Source organism: Ammospiza caudacuta, chromosome 22 (genome assembly GCF_027887145.1).
Source record: "Ammospiza caudacuta isolate bAmmCau1 chromosome 22, bAmmCau1.pri, whole genome shotgun sequence".
Classification (NCBI taxonomy): domain Eukaryota; kingdom Metazoa; phylum Chordata; class Aves; order Passeriformes; family Passerellidae; genus Ammospiza; species Ammospiza caudacuta.
The window spans coordinates 3,766,366-3,781,804 of record NC_080614.1 but is presented as its reverse complement, the minus strand read 5'-3'; the positions used below and the strand labels follow the sequence as shown (position 1 = coordinate 3,781,804).

The 15,439-nt window shown below is 49.7% G+C and overlaps 1 protein-coding gene across 1 annotated transcript in view; it reads right to left on the bottom strand.

Annotated features, from left to right (window-relative positions):
• Positions 1-15,439, bottom strand: part of UBR4 (ubiquitin protein ligase E3 component n-recognin 4) — a 95,463-nt gene that overhangs the window by 38,864 nt on the left and 41,160 nt on the right. Inside the window, exons 57-73 of the mRNA XM_058818917.1 lie at positions 14,806-14,936; positions 14,497-14,674; positions 14,212-14,316; positions 13,588-13,743; positions 11,012-11,180; positions 10,078-10,174; positions 9,578-9,685; positions 8,983-9,099; positions 7,098-7,307; positions 6,270-6,419; positions 5,432-5,659; positions 5,272-5,350; positions 4,340-4,582; positions 2,666-2,834; positions 2,029-2,173; positions 1,281-1,366; positions 730-817 (exon numbers count right to left, since the gene is read on the bottom strand). Coding sequence (XP_058674900.1) covers positions 730-817; positions 1,281-1,366; positions 2,029-2,173; positions 2,666-2,834; positions 4,340-4,582; positions 5,272-5,350; positions 5,432-5,659; positions 6,270-6,419; positions 7,098-7,307; positions 8,983-9,099; positions 9,578-9,685; positions 10,078-10,174; positions 11,012-11,180; positions 13,588-13,743; positions 14,212-14,316; positions 14,497-14,674; positions 14,806-14,936 — 2,459 coding nt within the window. The remainder of the gene's footprint in view (positions 1-729; positions 818-1,280; positions 1,367-2,028; positions 2,174-2,665; positions 2,835-4,339; positions 4,583-5,271; positions 5,351-5,431; positions 5,660-6,269; positions 6,420-7,097; positions 7,308-8,982; positions 9,100-9,577; positions 9,686-10,077; positions 10,175-11,011; positions 11,181-13,587; positions 13,744-14,211; positions 14,317-14,496; positions 14,675-14,805; positions 14,937-15,439) is intronic.

The window sequence follows — 15,439 nt, the reverse complement described above, 5'->3', positions numbered from 1 at the left end:
GCACACTGCCAGTCTGAGGGCACCCCAAAACCTCAGGGGTACAGGAAACCAAGGATTGGGATCCCTGATGTACTGGAGAGACAAAGCAAGGGCACACTGCCAGTCTGAGGGCACCCTAAAACCTCAGGGACAGGGAAAACCAAGGATTGGGATCTCTGATGTACTGGAGAGACAAAGCAAGGGCACACTGCCAGTCTGAGGGCACCCTAAAACCTCAGGGACAGGGAAAACCAAGGATTGGGATCCCTGATGTACTGGGGAGACAAAGCAAGGGCACACTGCCAGTCTGAGGGCACCCCAAAACCTCAGGGACACAGGAAACCACATCTGGAAATAGCTGGGATCCCTGAGGTACTGGGGAGACAAAGCAAGGGCACACTGCCTGTCTGAGGGCACCCCAAAACCTTAAGGGCACAGGAAACCACACCTGGAAAGGGTTGGGATCCCACCACTGGAAAGGATTTAGTAACAGCAGTTAATGTTGGTGTCATGCACAGCTGGAGCTCTGTCAGGAGGATTTAGGCTGAATCAGGGCAAGGTTCTTCCCCCAGAGGGTGCTGGCACTGCCCAGGCTGCCCAGGAATGGGGACAGCCCCGAGGCTGCCAGAGCTCCAGGAGACACCCAGGACATTGCTGGGATGTCTGTGCAGAGCCAGGGTTGGATTTGATCCTCGTGGGCCCTTTCCAGCCCAGGACATTCCATGGCTGTGTGACTCCAGGGTTACTTACACAGAAAGGCACCTCGGGGTTGTTGCAGACAAGGCAAGGATCACTCTCCAGGTAGTAGCCATCAAATTCCACAAGCCCAGACAATGTGCTGGAATGAGGAAACAACACTGACACATGGACCTGGGCATTTGCTGCTTTAAACTCAGCCATTCAAGCAGAATCACTTTAATTTCCCCCATTTCCCAGTCCCAGTGTGTAACAGAACTGCTACAATGTAAACCACATTGGAAATAACAGCTTTTAACTCAGCACTTTTATTCTAATTATCAATGGCCAAGGTGGGACCAAGAACACTCAAAACTGCAAATCTCTGTTCTCCAGCTGGGCCTAAGATTTTATAACATTTATTGAGCAGAAGAGGTCAAGCCAAGCTCTGCTGGCAGGGCACAATGTCAGGTTTGCATGTGGCAGAAGGATTCTGCTGCTCTCCCAAGCCCAGCAGGCACAAACCTCAGCAGGGCCCATCCCACCACCTGCCCTGGGTGCTCCCCATGGATGGAGCTCAGCTGGAAAGCCCTGCAGAGACCTGGATCCAAGGCACAAAGACTCACTTGTAGATGTTGGAGTTGGGGTGGTTGGTGAGAATGTGGTTTTGGGTCCGGAGGATCTCCACGGCCTTTTGGGAATATTCCTTCAGCTGAAATAAAACCAGGAAAAGACAGTCTTCAAAACAATGCTTTTATTGCTACACAGACAAAAACATCCTCATCTTGTGGTGCTCCAGGTGCCCCAAAAGAAGTACACACCACACCCACAGGAATTTATGTGCTTAAATCATTACCCAGGGCTGTAATTGATCCTAAAATTTGAGATTGACACAATAAGTGCTGTTTGTCAGTCAATCCCAGCAGGTGTCTGCCAAGATTTGTACAGCATTCCCCACTCTTTAAACATACTCCTGCAAGCATCAATGGGTCTAAATTATTTGTTCTCAATCCCACCGATCCCCTAAAAGAGGCCACAACTTCCTTTGTTCAAAAATCATGGTTACAAAAGATTTCTAGGAGTTGCAATATCAAAAAAATCTAAAAACTGGAGCTGCCAGATCCACAAAGCCTCCTGTGGGAAAGAGATATTTTTCTCAATAAATAAAAAACTCACCAGCACAATTTCATCCCCAAAACAATAAAACAAAAATCCCACACTTCCAAATTCTTTAGGGTTCTGCTTTTTTTAACATTAAAGTTCTAATAACATGAGATATTTCCAGCACAAGCTCTTCTGACAGAAAATCTGTGCCAGGTGTATCATAAATGAGCACGTGGGATGCTGTACCTCCCTTCTGGAATGTCACTGTACCTTTTTCTCAGTCTGCTGTGTTTTCAGGGAGAAGTATCCCAGGAGATCCACAAACTGGGCAGCCTTCCTTCCATAGGCTGGGAGCTCTGGCCAGATGGACCACATGAGATCCAGCAGTAACTCCTGCTGGGACTTGTTGGAGTTCCTGTTGGGTGGATTACACACAATCAGGGCTCTTGTGCAGAAGGAGAACATAAGCTCCACTCCACCAAAGTGGGAAACCATCACCTTGCAGAGCTCACAGAGCTGAATCCCACCAGCACAGTTCTGTTTTCCAGCACTCCAAAACAAAAGCAGCTGTCCTGCAACAACTGAACAGAGCTCTGAAGGAGTCCAGCCCCCTAAAGCACTCCTCTCCCCACACAGCTCCCAACTTCTCATGGTGGGAGTCTGGATCTGCCTCAGAAATTCACTTTGCCCACAAACACCTGCTCCTGGCCATGACAGCAGTGAGATTTTGCAGGCAGAAATGAAGTGCTCCTTGCAGGTGACAACTGAGATGGACCGTGGGTAAGTCACAACTTCACCTCCAGCCCCAGTAACTGCAAACCACAAGGGCAGTTCCAGAGGAACCCAACACTGCAGGCTCCAGCATCCTTCAGAGAGGGGCTCTGGGCCTGAGGCAGCCCAGGCTCACCTGTAGATGTGCAGGGCCAGGCAGTGGGCCTGCCACCTCACTGAGGAGGAGTTGGATTCCAGCAGGAAGCAGCGCAGGAACTGGATGAGGGTCTCCTTGTCAGCAAACTTGTTCAGCTGGTTCACCAGGGCTGTGCACAGCTGGTCCTCCTGGCTGCCTGAACCCTCACCTAGGGACACAGGGAAGGCTTTAGGGAGACCATAAATGTAGCACCTCACAGGCAGGCCACTCCACTATTTCAGAGTCAGGATAATGGGGACAAATTATTATGTTTCAGGTAACAAGGAAGTTTAATATTCCTGTCTTTTTCAACAACATAACCCAGCACTCCTGGCTAACAGGAAAAAAACTGCAGGAAAACTTGCCAGTGAGGACGTGAGAAATGTGCTACACATCCTGATAAAAAGAAAGGACTGACCATGAGGCAATGAAAAGCCTCACAGAGAACCATCTGATGGTGAAAGCCAAAGCAGCTCCTTGAAGAAAAGCCAAGAGAGAATTTATGCCCGTGACTTTTATAGGGAAGCTTAATTACTTTCCCAGGACTGTGGATATTCATTAAGCAGCAGCCCTGGCTCCAGAAGAGCTTCCAAGGCAGCCAGAGGAAACAAGTCTGAACACAATCACTGCAGAGCACAGCTAACTGGGTGTGCATCCCCAGGACTTGTTTTAATCCTCGTGAGCCTTTCAGCCTCCTACAACCCAGGACAGGCAAGTTAAGTGGAAGCTGCTTCATCACTAGGTTAGGTAACACCATTAGACAACTTCAAAGCCACTCAAGGCAATAAATACAGTGAGTTTGGGATGTCCTCAGCACGTGGTTTCAGCCCAACTCTCAGGACACTGCTCCACCTTAGTCCCCTCTGCACATGGGAAAACTGCTCCTCTCTCCTGATTGTGGCTGTGGGTGCCCTTGCCACGAGCCATGACCCTTTCCCAACAGCAGGATTTATCATCCAGCTCTTTCTGAACAGAGTAAGAAAGGCTGCGAGTGTTGGGGAAGATGAAACAGGAAAGCCTTAGAAATATGATTGTCTGGCAAAAGATTTTGAGAATATTGAAACTATAAGCAAAATTGAAATGAAAGCAAGCTTTGAGATCCCTTAGTTACTGAACAACTGGAAAACAATGGCATGGCCAGCTGAAGGTAATCCCCTTTTGATGGAACAACACCCTCTGCTTGCAGACAGGCCCAAGGGTCAGAGCAGACCCTACAGCTTGGCAGAAGGGGCCCAAAGAGGAGTTTTTAGGGTTTAAAATGTAACACAGTGTGGTAATGCAATGATTCTTATAGGCTGTATGTAAATGCTGTAGGATTTGTATGTTGTCCTAGATTGGTTAGTGAGAATGAGAATATTCGACACAGAAGATTTATTGTATTGTGACGGGAACCTCACTCTCTTACCCCTTTTACTCTCTTACCTTTTTTACCCTCTTACTCTCTCACCCTCTCATCCTCTATCCCCCTCTCTCCTCTCACTCCTGCTCCAGCTGTGTTTGGCAGCTCCCAGCAGGTCCCTGCACTTGGCCCTTTGCAATAAACCCCAAGTTCCTGACCTGGCTGCAGAGATCTCTCATCTCCATCGATCCCCACCATCCCACCCCCAACACTCCAACATGTGAGGAGCAAACTTGCTCCCTAAAACCACAGGCCACGGCCCAGCTGCCCCTCACCCTCTCGCTCCTTCTCCTTTTCCTCCTTCTTGCTCTTTTTGGTGGAGGATTTGCTCTGCGCCGCCGCCTGCCCCGAGCCTGATGCTGCAGGAGCAGAGCTGGAAGAGGTGCTGGAAGCTCCAGAGGATGAAGCCACAGACAGCACTTTGCTGCCACACAGAGCACAAGACAACAGCTGCAGGAGAACTGGGGACACTCCTTCGTCTACCAGGAAACTGACTTGGAGCAGGAAATAGAGAACGGCTGTGGAGGAAAGGGGAAAATGTTTGAATCACACAATTGTGTAATGTCCTGAGCTGGAACTGAATCCAACCCAGGTCCTGCACAGACACCCCAACAATCCCGCCCTGGGTATCCCTGGGAGCACTGTCCAAACGCTCCTGGAGCTCTGGCAGCCTCAGGGCTGTGCCCATTCCCTGGGGAGCCTGGGCAGTGCCTGCACCCTTTGGGAAAGAACCTTTCCCTGATATCCAACCTAACCCTGCCCTGACACAGCTCCATGCCACTAAAGCCTGAATTAAAAAAGAAAAAAAAAAAAAAAAAGAAAAAGAAAAAAAAAAACCAAAAAAACCCACCCAGGCTAAACCAAAAGCCTTTGTACACAAGAACCAAACTTCCAGGACCGTTCTGTCCCTGGACCATAGAAGCCTAACACTGGAGTACACCAGGTACAGTGGCTCATCCCAAATGACTCCCTGGCACAATGGCAGCACAAGCAAGAGAACACAGATCTCCTGTTCCTCTAAGTTATCCATGACAGCACATTTTGCTCTTTAGCCAAGGACCAGATGCAATTAGGGCACTGGGATAATGAGTACTGGAAACAGTTCAGTCCTATCAAAACCCTCAACTGTGCTGAGCTTCCTCATCTGAGCCACCTCCATCCCAACCATGACACCACTGCTCCCCAAACCCTGTGAGACAGAACTCACAGTCATCCTTGATGCAGAATTTCTGCCAGTTCACTGTTCTCTGCGTGGCAATCTCTGCACAAGCCTTCAAATGCTCCATCTGCAGGCACAAAGGGATGGGATCAGAGCACTCCTGTCACACCAACACCACCCCGAGGCCTTCCCCTGCTCCTGCCCTTACCAGGGAGATCAGGGTGTCATACTGCAGGGCAGAGCCTGAGCTGGCTGTCACCACACTGGCCCTCAGGAAGATGCCCTGCTCCTCCAGGAGCTTCTTGATGCCTCTCACGTGCGAGTCCAGCGTGTGCAGGTCCCGCAGCTGCCGGTACTTGTCCTTGGAGCCGCAGATGAACAGCAGCAGCTTCCGCACCTGGCGCCGCACGAACGGCGTCTGCTGGATCATCAGGTACTGCAGGGGAAGCCAGGGCACAGTGAGATCACCACCAAAAATGAGAATTTTCTTCCAAAAACTAAACAGATAGGAGATGAGTTCACCCAGCTTTAATCCTCTAAGTCCCAGGCAGAACAGACACTGCACAGCAGCACTGCACCGCTTGCTGGAAATCATCTCCAACCTCAAATAAACACCCAAGCAAGGCTAATTAAGAAATCCTAACTCATACTTGTGTAAATGTAAGATAACTTGTTATGTAAAGCAGGAAGCAGACTGAGAAGACAAACACCAAATATCTTCCTGATTTCTTTTTTAAGGCCCAAGTACCAACAGCTGAGCATGATGTTACATTATTTTCCATCTCACAGCAGGTTTTCTCTCTAAGCTTTGTGGCAGCAATCACTGAGTTCCAAGAAATAACAGCAACCTCATTTTTCATGTATGTTTTCCTACGGATTCCTGTTCAACAGGAATGCACAAAGCCAACAGTTCACCTTCTTTTAAGGGGATTAAAAATACAAGATGGAGCTGAGATCAGCTCTGCAAAAGCTCATCTCTCCCATGCAAGAAATCATTATTGGAGTTTTCCTGTGGAAATCTGCAGGTGTATCATGTTTTTGCTTACCTCAGACAAAAAGTAGAACCAGGAGTGATCAAAGATGGGTGGGGGGATGCGGGAGTTGGTGTCTGCAATCTTCTTGATCTGGTAGGGCAGGCGCAGCACCATCTCTGTCAGGAGCTGAGTGTAGGCCTCAAAAACATCTGCAGCATGACCCTGGCAGCAAGAGAAATCAATCCCTCAGGCTCTGAGCACACCCAGCGTGGTGCCATGATGAATGACAGGGTGCTTTTGCTGATTTTATAAAAACAAGGGATTTCTGCCCCTTTGCAGCACAAAGAATGCTCCCAGATGATGAATAAGAACCTGCAAAGGCCTTGAACTGGAGGGCAGCTGTGAGGATGCACTCAGCTAGTTTGGAGTAATAAAGCAGTTCAACTCAGGAGACATTCTTACATTTAATCAGGCTTTTTGCACAGCACCTGTACAAACACCAAACCATGGCACAATGGCACCACAGTGGTGGAACAAGCCTGGGAATTACTGTGGAAACTCCCATCCACCATTCCACTTCCTTGGCACACTAAGTTCAGGAATTCTGCCTGCCAAGCACAGGAGTCATGGGCTGGAGCAGCTTCCCTTCAGGATGATTAACAATTCCTCCAGGAACAGCTCCACAGAACTCCTGGTTAGGAGTGCACCAAGGGATGCAGGGAGAGATGGGAGAGGAGCTGGGCTGCCCAGAGAACTCAGAGCACTCCCAGTTGTAACTCTGTGCCACAAGATGGATTTTGGCTGCTCTTCTGAGGGCAAACTCCTCATGCAGGGCTGCTTTCCATGCAGCCCCCCCTGAGTGCAGGCCCTGCCCAGCTCCCAGCACAGAGCAGGACTCACCTTCACGTACTGGCGGAGGAAAAAGGGGCTCATGTCAGGGGGAGAGGAGGTGGTGTGAGGCTTCAGCAGCTGGCTGGTGGCCACAGGCTCCTCATCGTTCTGCTGGCTCTTCCAGTACTCCAGCAGGGACTTGAGCACGTGCAGACAGTAATCAACAGCACCAGAGCTCAGCAAGGCAGCTGCTGTGGCACTGGAGATCAGGGAGGAAGCCTGGAACAGAGGGAAGGAGCTGGATCAGGAACACACCTGGGAGAGCTGGGGCAGCCCCGAGCACCTGCTGACAGTGTGGGCAAGAGAGCAGGTCTGGATGAAACTTTGCAGGCAGCTTTTAAGTTTGGGGTTTGTTTGAGGTTGGGGTTTTTTGGTTGTTTTTTTTTTTTGTGTGTTTATGAAAAGCAACTCAAATATTTACAGAGACTCTTTTGAACAAGTGCTTAGTAAAGGAAAACAAATAAAATCTCCTCTTAAGTCTAATCTCCCCTCGACACATGTGCCAGAGGCCACTCTGCTGTGGATTAGATGACTAGGGCTTTCTTCCCTTCTTTTTTCCCCCCTTCTTTTTTTTTGTTTTTAAGTTGGGATTTCTATTTGTTTATCTGGGATTTGGCCAGCTGGGTGTGAATCCTGGTAGAGAAAGAGTCCCTGTTGCAGCTGCCTCTCACAGGCTCTGCTCCACCCAGGTATTGCTCCACCTGCATTCTGCAAGACGAGGAGCTTTGATTTCTGTGGGAAGCTCAAGTGAGTAACAAAGGCTGGAGAAAAAGCTACTGTAAATAAAACTATTAAAGCAGCCCTGTAAATCCAAACAAACCCCACAGCTCATAAGCTCATTAAAATTTGATGCAGTTCAGACTAAATTTTTTAACCTCTATGCTTTTTTATTAATCTCCTTCCCACCACACATACTGCTTTTTATGCCTTATTACTGTACCTTTTAGCAACAAATATCTAAGGAATCCTCTTAGCGACTTTTACGTTGACACAGCAGCATATTGCTTTCCAATAATCACATTACAAATCCTCTTTAACCCCTTCAGCACTGGTGAGATGCAAGGGAAAAAATCTGCCAGACTGTTTTAAGTACCATCATTAATGTGCTGCCCTGAGCTCAGTCTGGAACCACGCACAAAACAAGAGCGTCCAATTGTCTTTCCACAGCTGCTTCCTCCAGCCCTAGTTTCAAAACTCTTTTTCCACAAGAGTTCAGTAACACTACACGTTCCCTATAAATTTTTCCAAAGCACTCTCAAGGATGTTTCAGTTTTACACCTGTTATTTCAGTTAGCAGCTTTGTTTTTGATGAACAAAAGCCCTCCAAGCACATCATGGAATCCCAGAATGGTTTGGGTTTGAAGAGACCTCTAAGTTCATCCTATTCCACCCTCTGCCATGGGCACGGACACCTTCCACTGTCCCACATTGCTCCAAGCCCTGTCCAGCCTGGCCTTGGGCACTGCCAAGGATCCAGGGGCAGCCACAGCTGCTCTGGGCAATCTCCACCCTCACAGGGAAGGATTTCTTCCCAATATCGGACCTAAATTTCCCCTCTTTCAGCCTGACCCTTTCCCCCTTGTCCTGTCACTCCAGCCCCTGATGAAAAGTCTCTCTCTGGCTTTCCTGCAGTCAGTTTTACACCATAGAAGGTGTTGTGGTGTCTCCACACAACCTTCTCCTCTCCAGGCTGAACATTCCCAATGTCTCAGCCTGTCTCCATAGGGGAGGTGCTCAAGTCCCCTCCATGGCCTCCTCTGCCCTTGCTCCAACAATTCCACGAGTTCTCATGTTGAGAACACCAGAACTGTGTGCAGTGCTCCAGGGGGGCCTTGTGAAAGCTGACTAAAGGGGGACAAAATCATCCCCTGACAAAGCATATTGGAAAATGTACCTCACAAATGGAAGTCTTGGATCCTGACTTGGTCCTGGACATGAAGACACTGAGCAGCCTCATCACCACCAGGTGCACCTCGTTCACAGGGGAGCGCTCGTTCTTCTTGGACACATCCTGCAAGCAAAGACACATCCTGCTGCTCAATCCCAGAGCTGAGCAGCGTCCCAAGCCTCTCAAGTTCAGTGCTCTGATCCTCGGGAAGCATTTCTAATTTAAGCTCTAGCAGTAAGACTGAAAAAGCAGCACAAATGCCTCAACAGGAGGGTAGGCAGTGGCCTGGCTGCCAGAGAACAGTCCCACACAAATAAAAGCTACATATGTCAATCATGCATTTACTGATCATGGCTCTTCTCAGAGTTTAATTCCAGCAAAACACATTTTCATGCTCACTTGTGGATGTCAGACCCAGGAAACAGTGAGAGTTCCACTCATGTAATTTTCCACCTTATGTGAAAGGAGGCAAGAGGAATGAGCTGCCTGACCACATCCACACAGCAATGTTTCTGTGACTCCCAAGCATTTAATTCCTCCAAGGAAAGAAAACCTGTCTAGAGGGAGCAAATTGAGAGCATGAGCCCACACTGCACTTTACCTTTTTGTCCATGCCCAGCTCTGCAATCAGCTGGGACAGAAGGTTATCCAAAGCTCCCTTGTCTTTCTCATCCTCCCCATCTAGGTCTGTTGTGAGCATCAGAATAACCTGGGAAAAGCAGTCAGAGAATTATTAGAAGGCAGGTTCCACATTATCAAGATAATTATTTATCTTTCATGAAACAGCACTGATTTTATCTTGATTTTATGTGCTCTTTCCCAAATCCAGCCTTTGCTTCACATCCTAATATGAACATTCAGCATAAACCCACAAGACCTTCCCAAATACAGTGGAGCTCAAGGATTGGAGCCCTCAGGCTCCTCAGTCAGCTGTAAAGTCACACTGAGAAAGGGCACAAGTCCAAAAACCTGTGGGTAAGGAATGCTGTGCAACAGATGGACTCACATTGTGACTGGGCAGGAAGGAGAAAAGCACATGCAAATAGAAATCAGTGACTGAACTGTTTTATTTGGGCTTAACTGTGAGCCCTCCTCACTCACCTGCATGTAAGGGATGGCCCGGACCCCCCCCACGTTCCTCAGCTGGGGCAGGTTCTGCAGCAGCCTCTCCAGCAGCATCAGCCTGACCATGTGCAGCCTGGGGATTCAGTGATCAGCAATCAGACACAGCCCAGAACACCCCTCACCCAGCAGGGTCCCCAGGAGAGCACTGCAATCTGCCCCACAAACCCTAAGCCATCAAATCCTCCCAGGGGGAACAGGACTTGCTCAGACTTCACAGGGGAGAGAAGCCAAAGATGCAGAGCACCTCTGACAGTGGTGCCACACTGCCCAGGCCTGGCCACCTGGGATTGCAACTGCAACAACCTGCAAATCAGCTCCATACTGCTTGGAGAGGGGACTGAGCACCTGCTCCCACACAATGAAAAGTGTCCATGTTCCCAAAGGACACTGGCACATGCTTTTGTCCTAACAGTGAATTTGTCCTAACAGTGAATTTGTCCTAACAGTGAGGCTCCCAAGATTTCACTGATTCTGTGTTAACTAGACTCATGGAGCATTTTTTCATCACTTCCGAGAGGCAGCAGTTTTGTGGGACACACACTGGGTGTGTTTATCACACCACATGGTGATTGCACAGAGGGTGCACTGCCCACGCTCCCCAGGAAACAGGCACAGCCCTGAGGCTTGCCAGAGTTCAAGGAGCATTTGGACAACATTGGGGTGCAGAGGGTGGGATTGTTGGGATGTCTGTGCAGGGCCAGGGGCTGGACTGGATGACATTTGTGGGTCCCTTCCACCTCAGGACACTCCATGATTTTGCAATGGCAGTTTGCTCTAGGCTGTGTTTCTGACTTTCCACTCTGGTTACCCAGCAGTCACAAATCCCACTCCTGGCACTGCAGCCCCCTCCTCTGCAACCATCCCCAGAGCACAGAGCTGCTCTCCCTCAAGAGGAAACAAAGTCTCTTGCCTGTTGCTGGTGTGGACGTCCCCCTCTGCCTCCCCTTCCCCCTCGGAGCCCTCTCCCTCCTGCTGGCCCGTGGTGGTGCTGATGGCTCCCGTGCTGGAGCTGACGCTGCCCGGCCCCGCCGCGTGGCCCTCGGCCGCCGTGTCCCCGTAGGCGCTGCTCCGGCCGGACACTGGGGAGACAGGGGAACAGGGAAACACAAAACCTCAGTGATTCAACAGGGAAACACACACAGCCTCAGCAACCCAACAGGGAAACACACACAGCCTCAGTGATTCAACAGGGAAACACACACAGCCTCAGCAACCCAACAGGGAAACACACACAACCTCAGTGATTCAACAGGGAAACACACACAGCCTCAGCAACCCAACAGGGAAACACACACAACCTCAGTGATTCAACAGGGAAACACACACAACCTCAGCAACCCAACAGGGAAACACACACAGCCTCAGTAATTCAACAGGGAAGCACAGACAGCCTCAGTGATTCAACAGGGAAACACACACAACCTCAGCAACCCAACAGGGAAACACACACAGCCTCAGTGATTCAACAGGGAAACACACACAACCTCAGCAACCCAACAGGGAAACACACACAGCCTCAGCAACCCAACAGGGAAACACACACAGCCTCAGCAACCCAACAGGGAAACACACACAGCCTCAGCAACCCAACAGGCACTTTGCCTCCTTCATATCCACCAGCACAGCTGAGCTGCACTTTGGAATGAATTGTGGTTCGAAGGAGATCTGGCTTTGGTTCTCTTCTGAAAGCCACAGAGAGGCTGAAAGTGCTTTTGTAGAAATCTTTTCTTTGACACCCTCATCTTTGTGGCCCAAACTGAACTGGTCCCACAGCAGTAATTCAAACTCAGTCAGACATGCTTGGATGGGCAAGGCAGACAATCAGACAATTTTTAAAATAAGAGTCTGTGATTATTTTACCTGGGTATCAGTCCCAAACTAAAAAGAGAGTAATTAATCCTATCTCATTCAAAGTTAACCAGCAGCATAGTGAATTGTCTCAGTTTGCTCTAGGCATTCTGAGAGGCAAGGGCTCTGGGGAGACCTTGCTGTGGCCTCCCATATCTTACAGAGTACTGGGTACTCATGGTACTTACGAAAAGCAGGGAGAGGGACTTGTTATATGGGGAGAGACTGACAGGACCAGGGCAGTGGCTTTAAACTGAACAAGGGCAGGATTAGATGGGATATTAGGAAGAAATTCTTTACTCAGAGGGTGATGAAGCCCTGGCACAGGTTGTCCAGAGAAGCTGTGGCTGCCCCTGGATCCCTGGAAGTGTCCAAGGCCAGGTTGGACAGGGCTTGGAGCAAGCTGGGATCGTGGAAGGTGTCCCTGCCTTGGGGTTAGTACAGGATGATCTTTAAGATCCCTTCCCACCCAAACCATTCTGGGATTCAATGATTCTGTTATTACAGCCCAGCAAAATCTGCTGCAGATTCCACACTTCCAGAGAACCACAAAAGGCAGACAACATTCCATCTGCAGGCACTGGGGCAGAACCCACGAAATGACAAATGGCAGCAGCTACTGGGAACTGAGATTCCCTGTGTGCCAGGGATCACCCACATGCTCCCATGGTGGGCAAGGCTGTGGCAGCAGGGAGGGAGCAGGGGCTGCAGCAGGGCAAAAACAGAGGGTGCAGTGGGGGAGTCGCAGACATCTTTTCATGAAAAATTCTTTCCTTAGCACTTTTCCTCCTGAGAAGCTGAGAGGCCTCAGGAACAAAATGTAAACAATGATTATCTGCTGCTGTGGAATGCAACAGGTGCATCTGTGATTGGTCTCATGTTGGTTGTTTCTAATTAACAGCCAATCACAGTCAGCTGGCTTGGACCCTCTGTCCGAGACACAAGCTTTTGTTGCCATTCCTTTCTGTTCTTAGCTTAGCCAGCCTTCTGATGAAATCCTTTCTTCTATTCTTTTAGTATAGTTTTAATGTAATATACATCATAAAATAATAAATCAAGCCTCCTGAAACATGGAGTCAGATGCTCATCTCTTTCCTCATTCAAGAACCCCTGTGAACACGGTCACACAGGGGCTGCGGCAGGGCTGCAGTAGGGAAGAAGCAGGGGATGCAGCAGGGGATGCAGGACAGAGGGAGCAGGGGGTGCAGGAGGGGTTGCAGAAGGGGTGCAGCAGAGAGGGAGCAGGGTGTGCAGCAGGGAAGGAGCAGGGGATGCAGCAAGGGGTGCAGCATGGCTACAGGAGGGGGTGCAGCAGGGAAGGAGCAGAGGGTGCAGGACGGGGTGCAGCATAGCTACGGCAGGGGTGCAGCAGGGGCTGCAGGATGGCCTGCAGCAGGGAATGCAGCAGGAAGGGTGCAGTAGGGAACGCAGCAGGAAGGGTGCAGCAGGAAGGGTGCAGCAGGGGTGCAGCAGGGGGTGCAGCAGGGGGTGCAGCAGGAAGGGTGCAGCAGGAAGGGTGCAGCAGGAAGGGTGCAGCAGGGGGTGCAGCAGGAAGGGTGCAGCAGGGAATGCAGCAGGAAGGGTGCAGCAGGGAATGCAGCAGGGAATGCAGCAGGGGGTGCAGCAGGGCTCACTCACCGCTGTGCTCCCCGGCCACCGAGTCCACGGCGCTGCCGCCGCTCTCGGAGCCCACGCTGCCGCCATGCTCCGCGGGCGATGTCCGCAGCGTGGAGCCGTCCGTGGCCGCCGTGCTGCCCTCGTCGTCAGAGGCTGGAGCTAAGAGAATAAAGAGAGCTGTTACAAGTAAAAACACTGCCTGGGAACAACTGCAAACGACGCTCTCGCTACCAGGGAAAGGCTGCAGGGTTTGGGGGCTGGGGATGGCTACAAAGGGAAAGGGAGCTTGGGGTGACCAGCAGGATGGTTAAAGCAGTGCAGGGGAGATATCCCGAGAGGAAAGCTTCTCTATCAAACACACAGGCATGCACAGTTACTTAAAGAACCATGTCTGGTTGTTTAGAAATGCAAGGGAAATACAGCACATGCTTTGTTTTGTCTGCTTAAGTTTAAAGAGCAGAAATAACTTCCTCAGAAGTCTACAGTGAGAGTCAATCAAAGCAGGAACAAGCTGTAAGCACATTCTCAAATATACAAGAAGCCAGTAATAATAACTGGTTCTTCCAAACCATATTTGCAAACCAATTTTAAGGCATTACTTAGGTGAGAATGTGAAAAAGAAGCTGCCTTGCAGTGAACAGTTACCTGATGCTGTTGTGTCCGAGAGAGTTCCAGCGTCCAGAGAGGAGGAGCTGGGAGCTTGGCCCGACAGCCCCAAGCTCTGCAGCCCAAGGGCACTGCTGCTGCTCCCTGCAAGCAGAGAACAACTTAGGGGCATGTTTCTCTGAGAGACTAAGTTAACTCTGGCATTTTCTGTATATTTCATAGTTCTGCTATCTTTGGTTCACTGGTGATGACACCAACAGCTTTGCCTCATTTCTTTCCCAGTTTCCATCCCCTCTTTGCCTCCCAACAGTGCTCACATCTGACCTTGCTGATCTTGTTGCAGGCTCAGGGCAATAGCCAACTCCACCATTGTCTCATCATCTGCATCTGGAGGGATATCCAGCATTGGAGGGAATCCCTCTGCTCCAGCCAGGAGAGCCTCCAGAGGAGAAGGATTCCCATTATTCACGTTCTCAGAAGTCTCCAGAACCATGGATTCAGACTATGGAGAGGAAACACAGTGAGAGCTTTCCCCAGACCATCACCACTAAGGGAGCACTACAAGCAGGTTCATCAGAACTAAATTAAATCCTGGCACACTTCAAAGGCTCCAAGGAGAAGCTCTGGACTCACCACCATCTCAAAGTCCCCGTGATCCACCTCGCTCTGCTCCTGGCTCTCCTGTCGGATGTGCTCTCCATTTGCTATCCCAGAGCTCTGCAGCTTGTCTTCTGCATCGTCATCATCATCATCATCCTTATCTCCTGAGTGGCAAAGCACAAGTTCATAAATGCACAGCTCCTCACATCATCCCAAACCAGGCTGCTAATGCTGGGAAAAAACCCATACTACCCTCAGTTACTGAGAGACTCCTGACACTACAATCTGCTTCAATACTGAAAAACCTCTCTTGGATAGAGCTTTGATAATTTTGACCTGCACACATCTTTGACTGATTTATTAGAACCTGAAAACATGTACAGAAATACTAACTCTAGATTACAACTCTCTAAAAAAAATCATCAGATTTCCCTGTCACTGAAAGGGGAATATCTCAGAGAGATTTCCTTTTGGGGTTCACAAATACCAACGAAAAGGTGAGAGTTTATTAAACAAAAGGGGTTTAGGGGGCAAGGGAGAACAAAAGAAAGGAAAAAGGCTGATTTTAGTCTTTTTTAGTCTCAGTTTCTAACAAGACCACTTTATTTTCCTGTCCTTTCTGAGCAGTCAAAAGGCCCTGCTGGTTTAAGCAGGGTGCCCTGGCGTA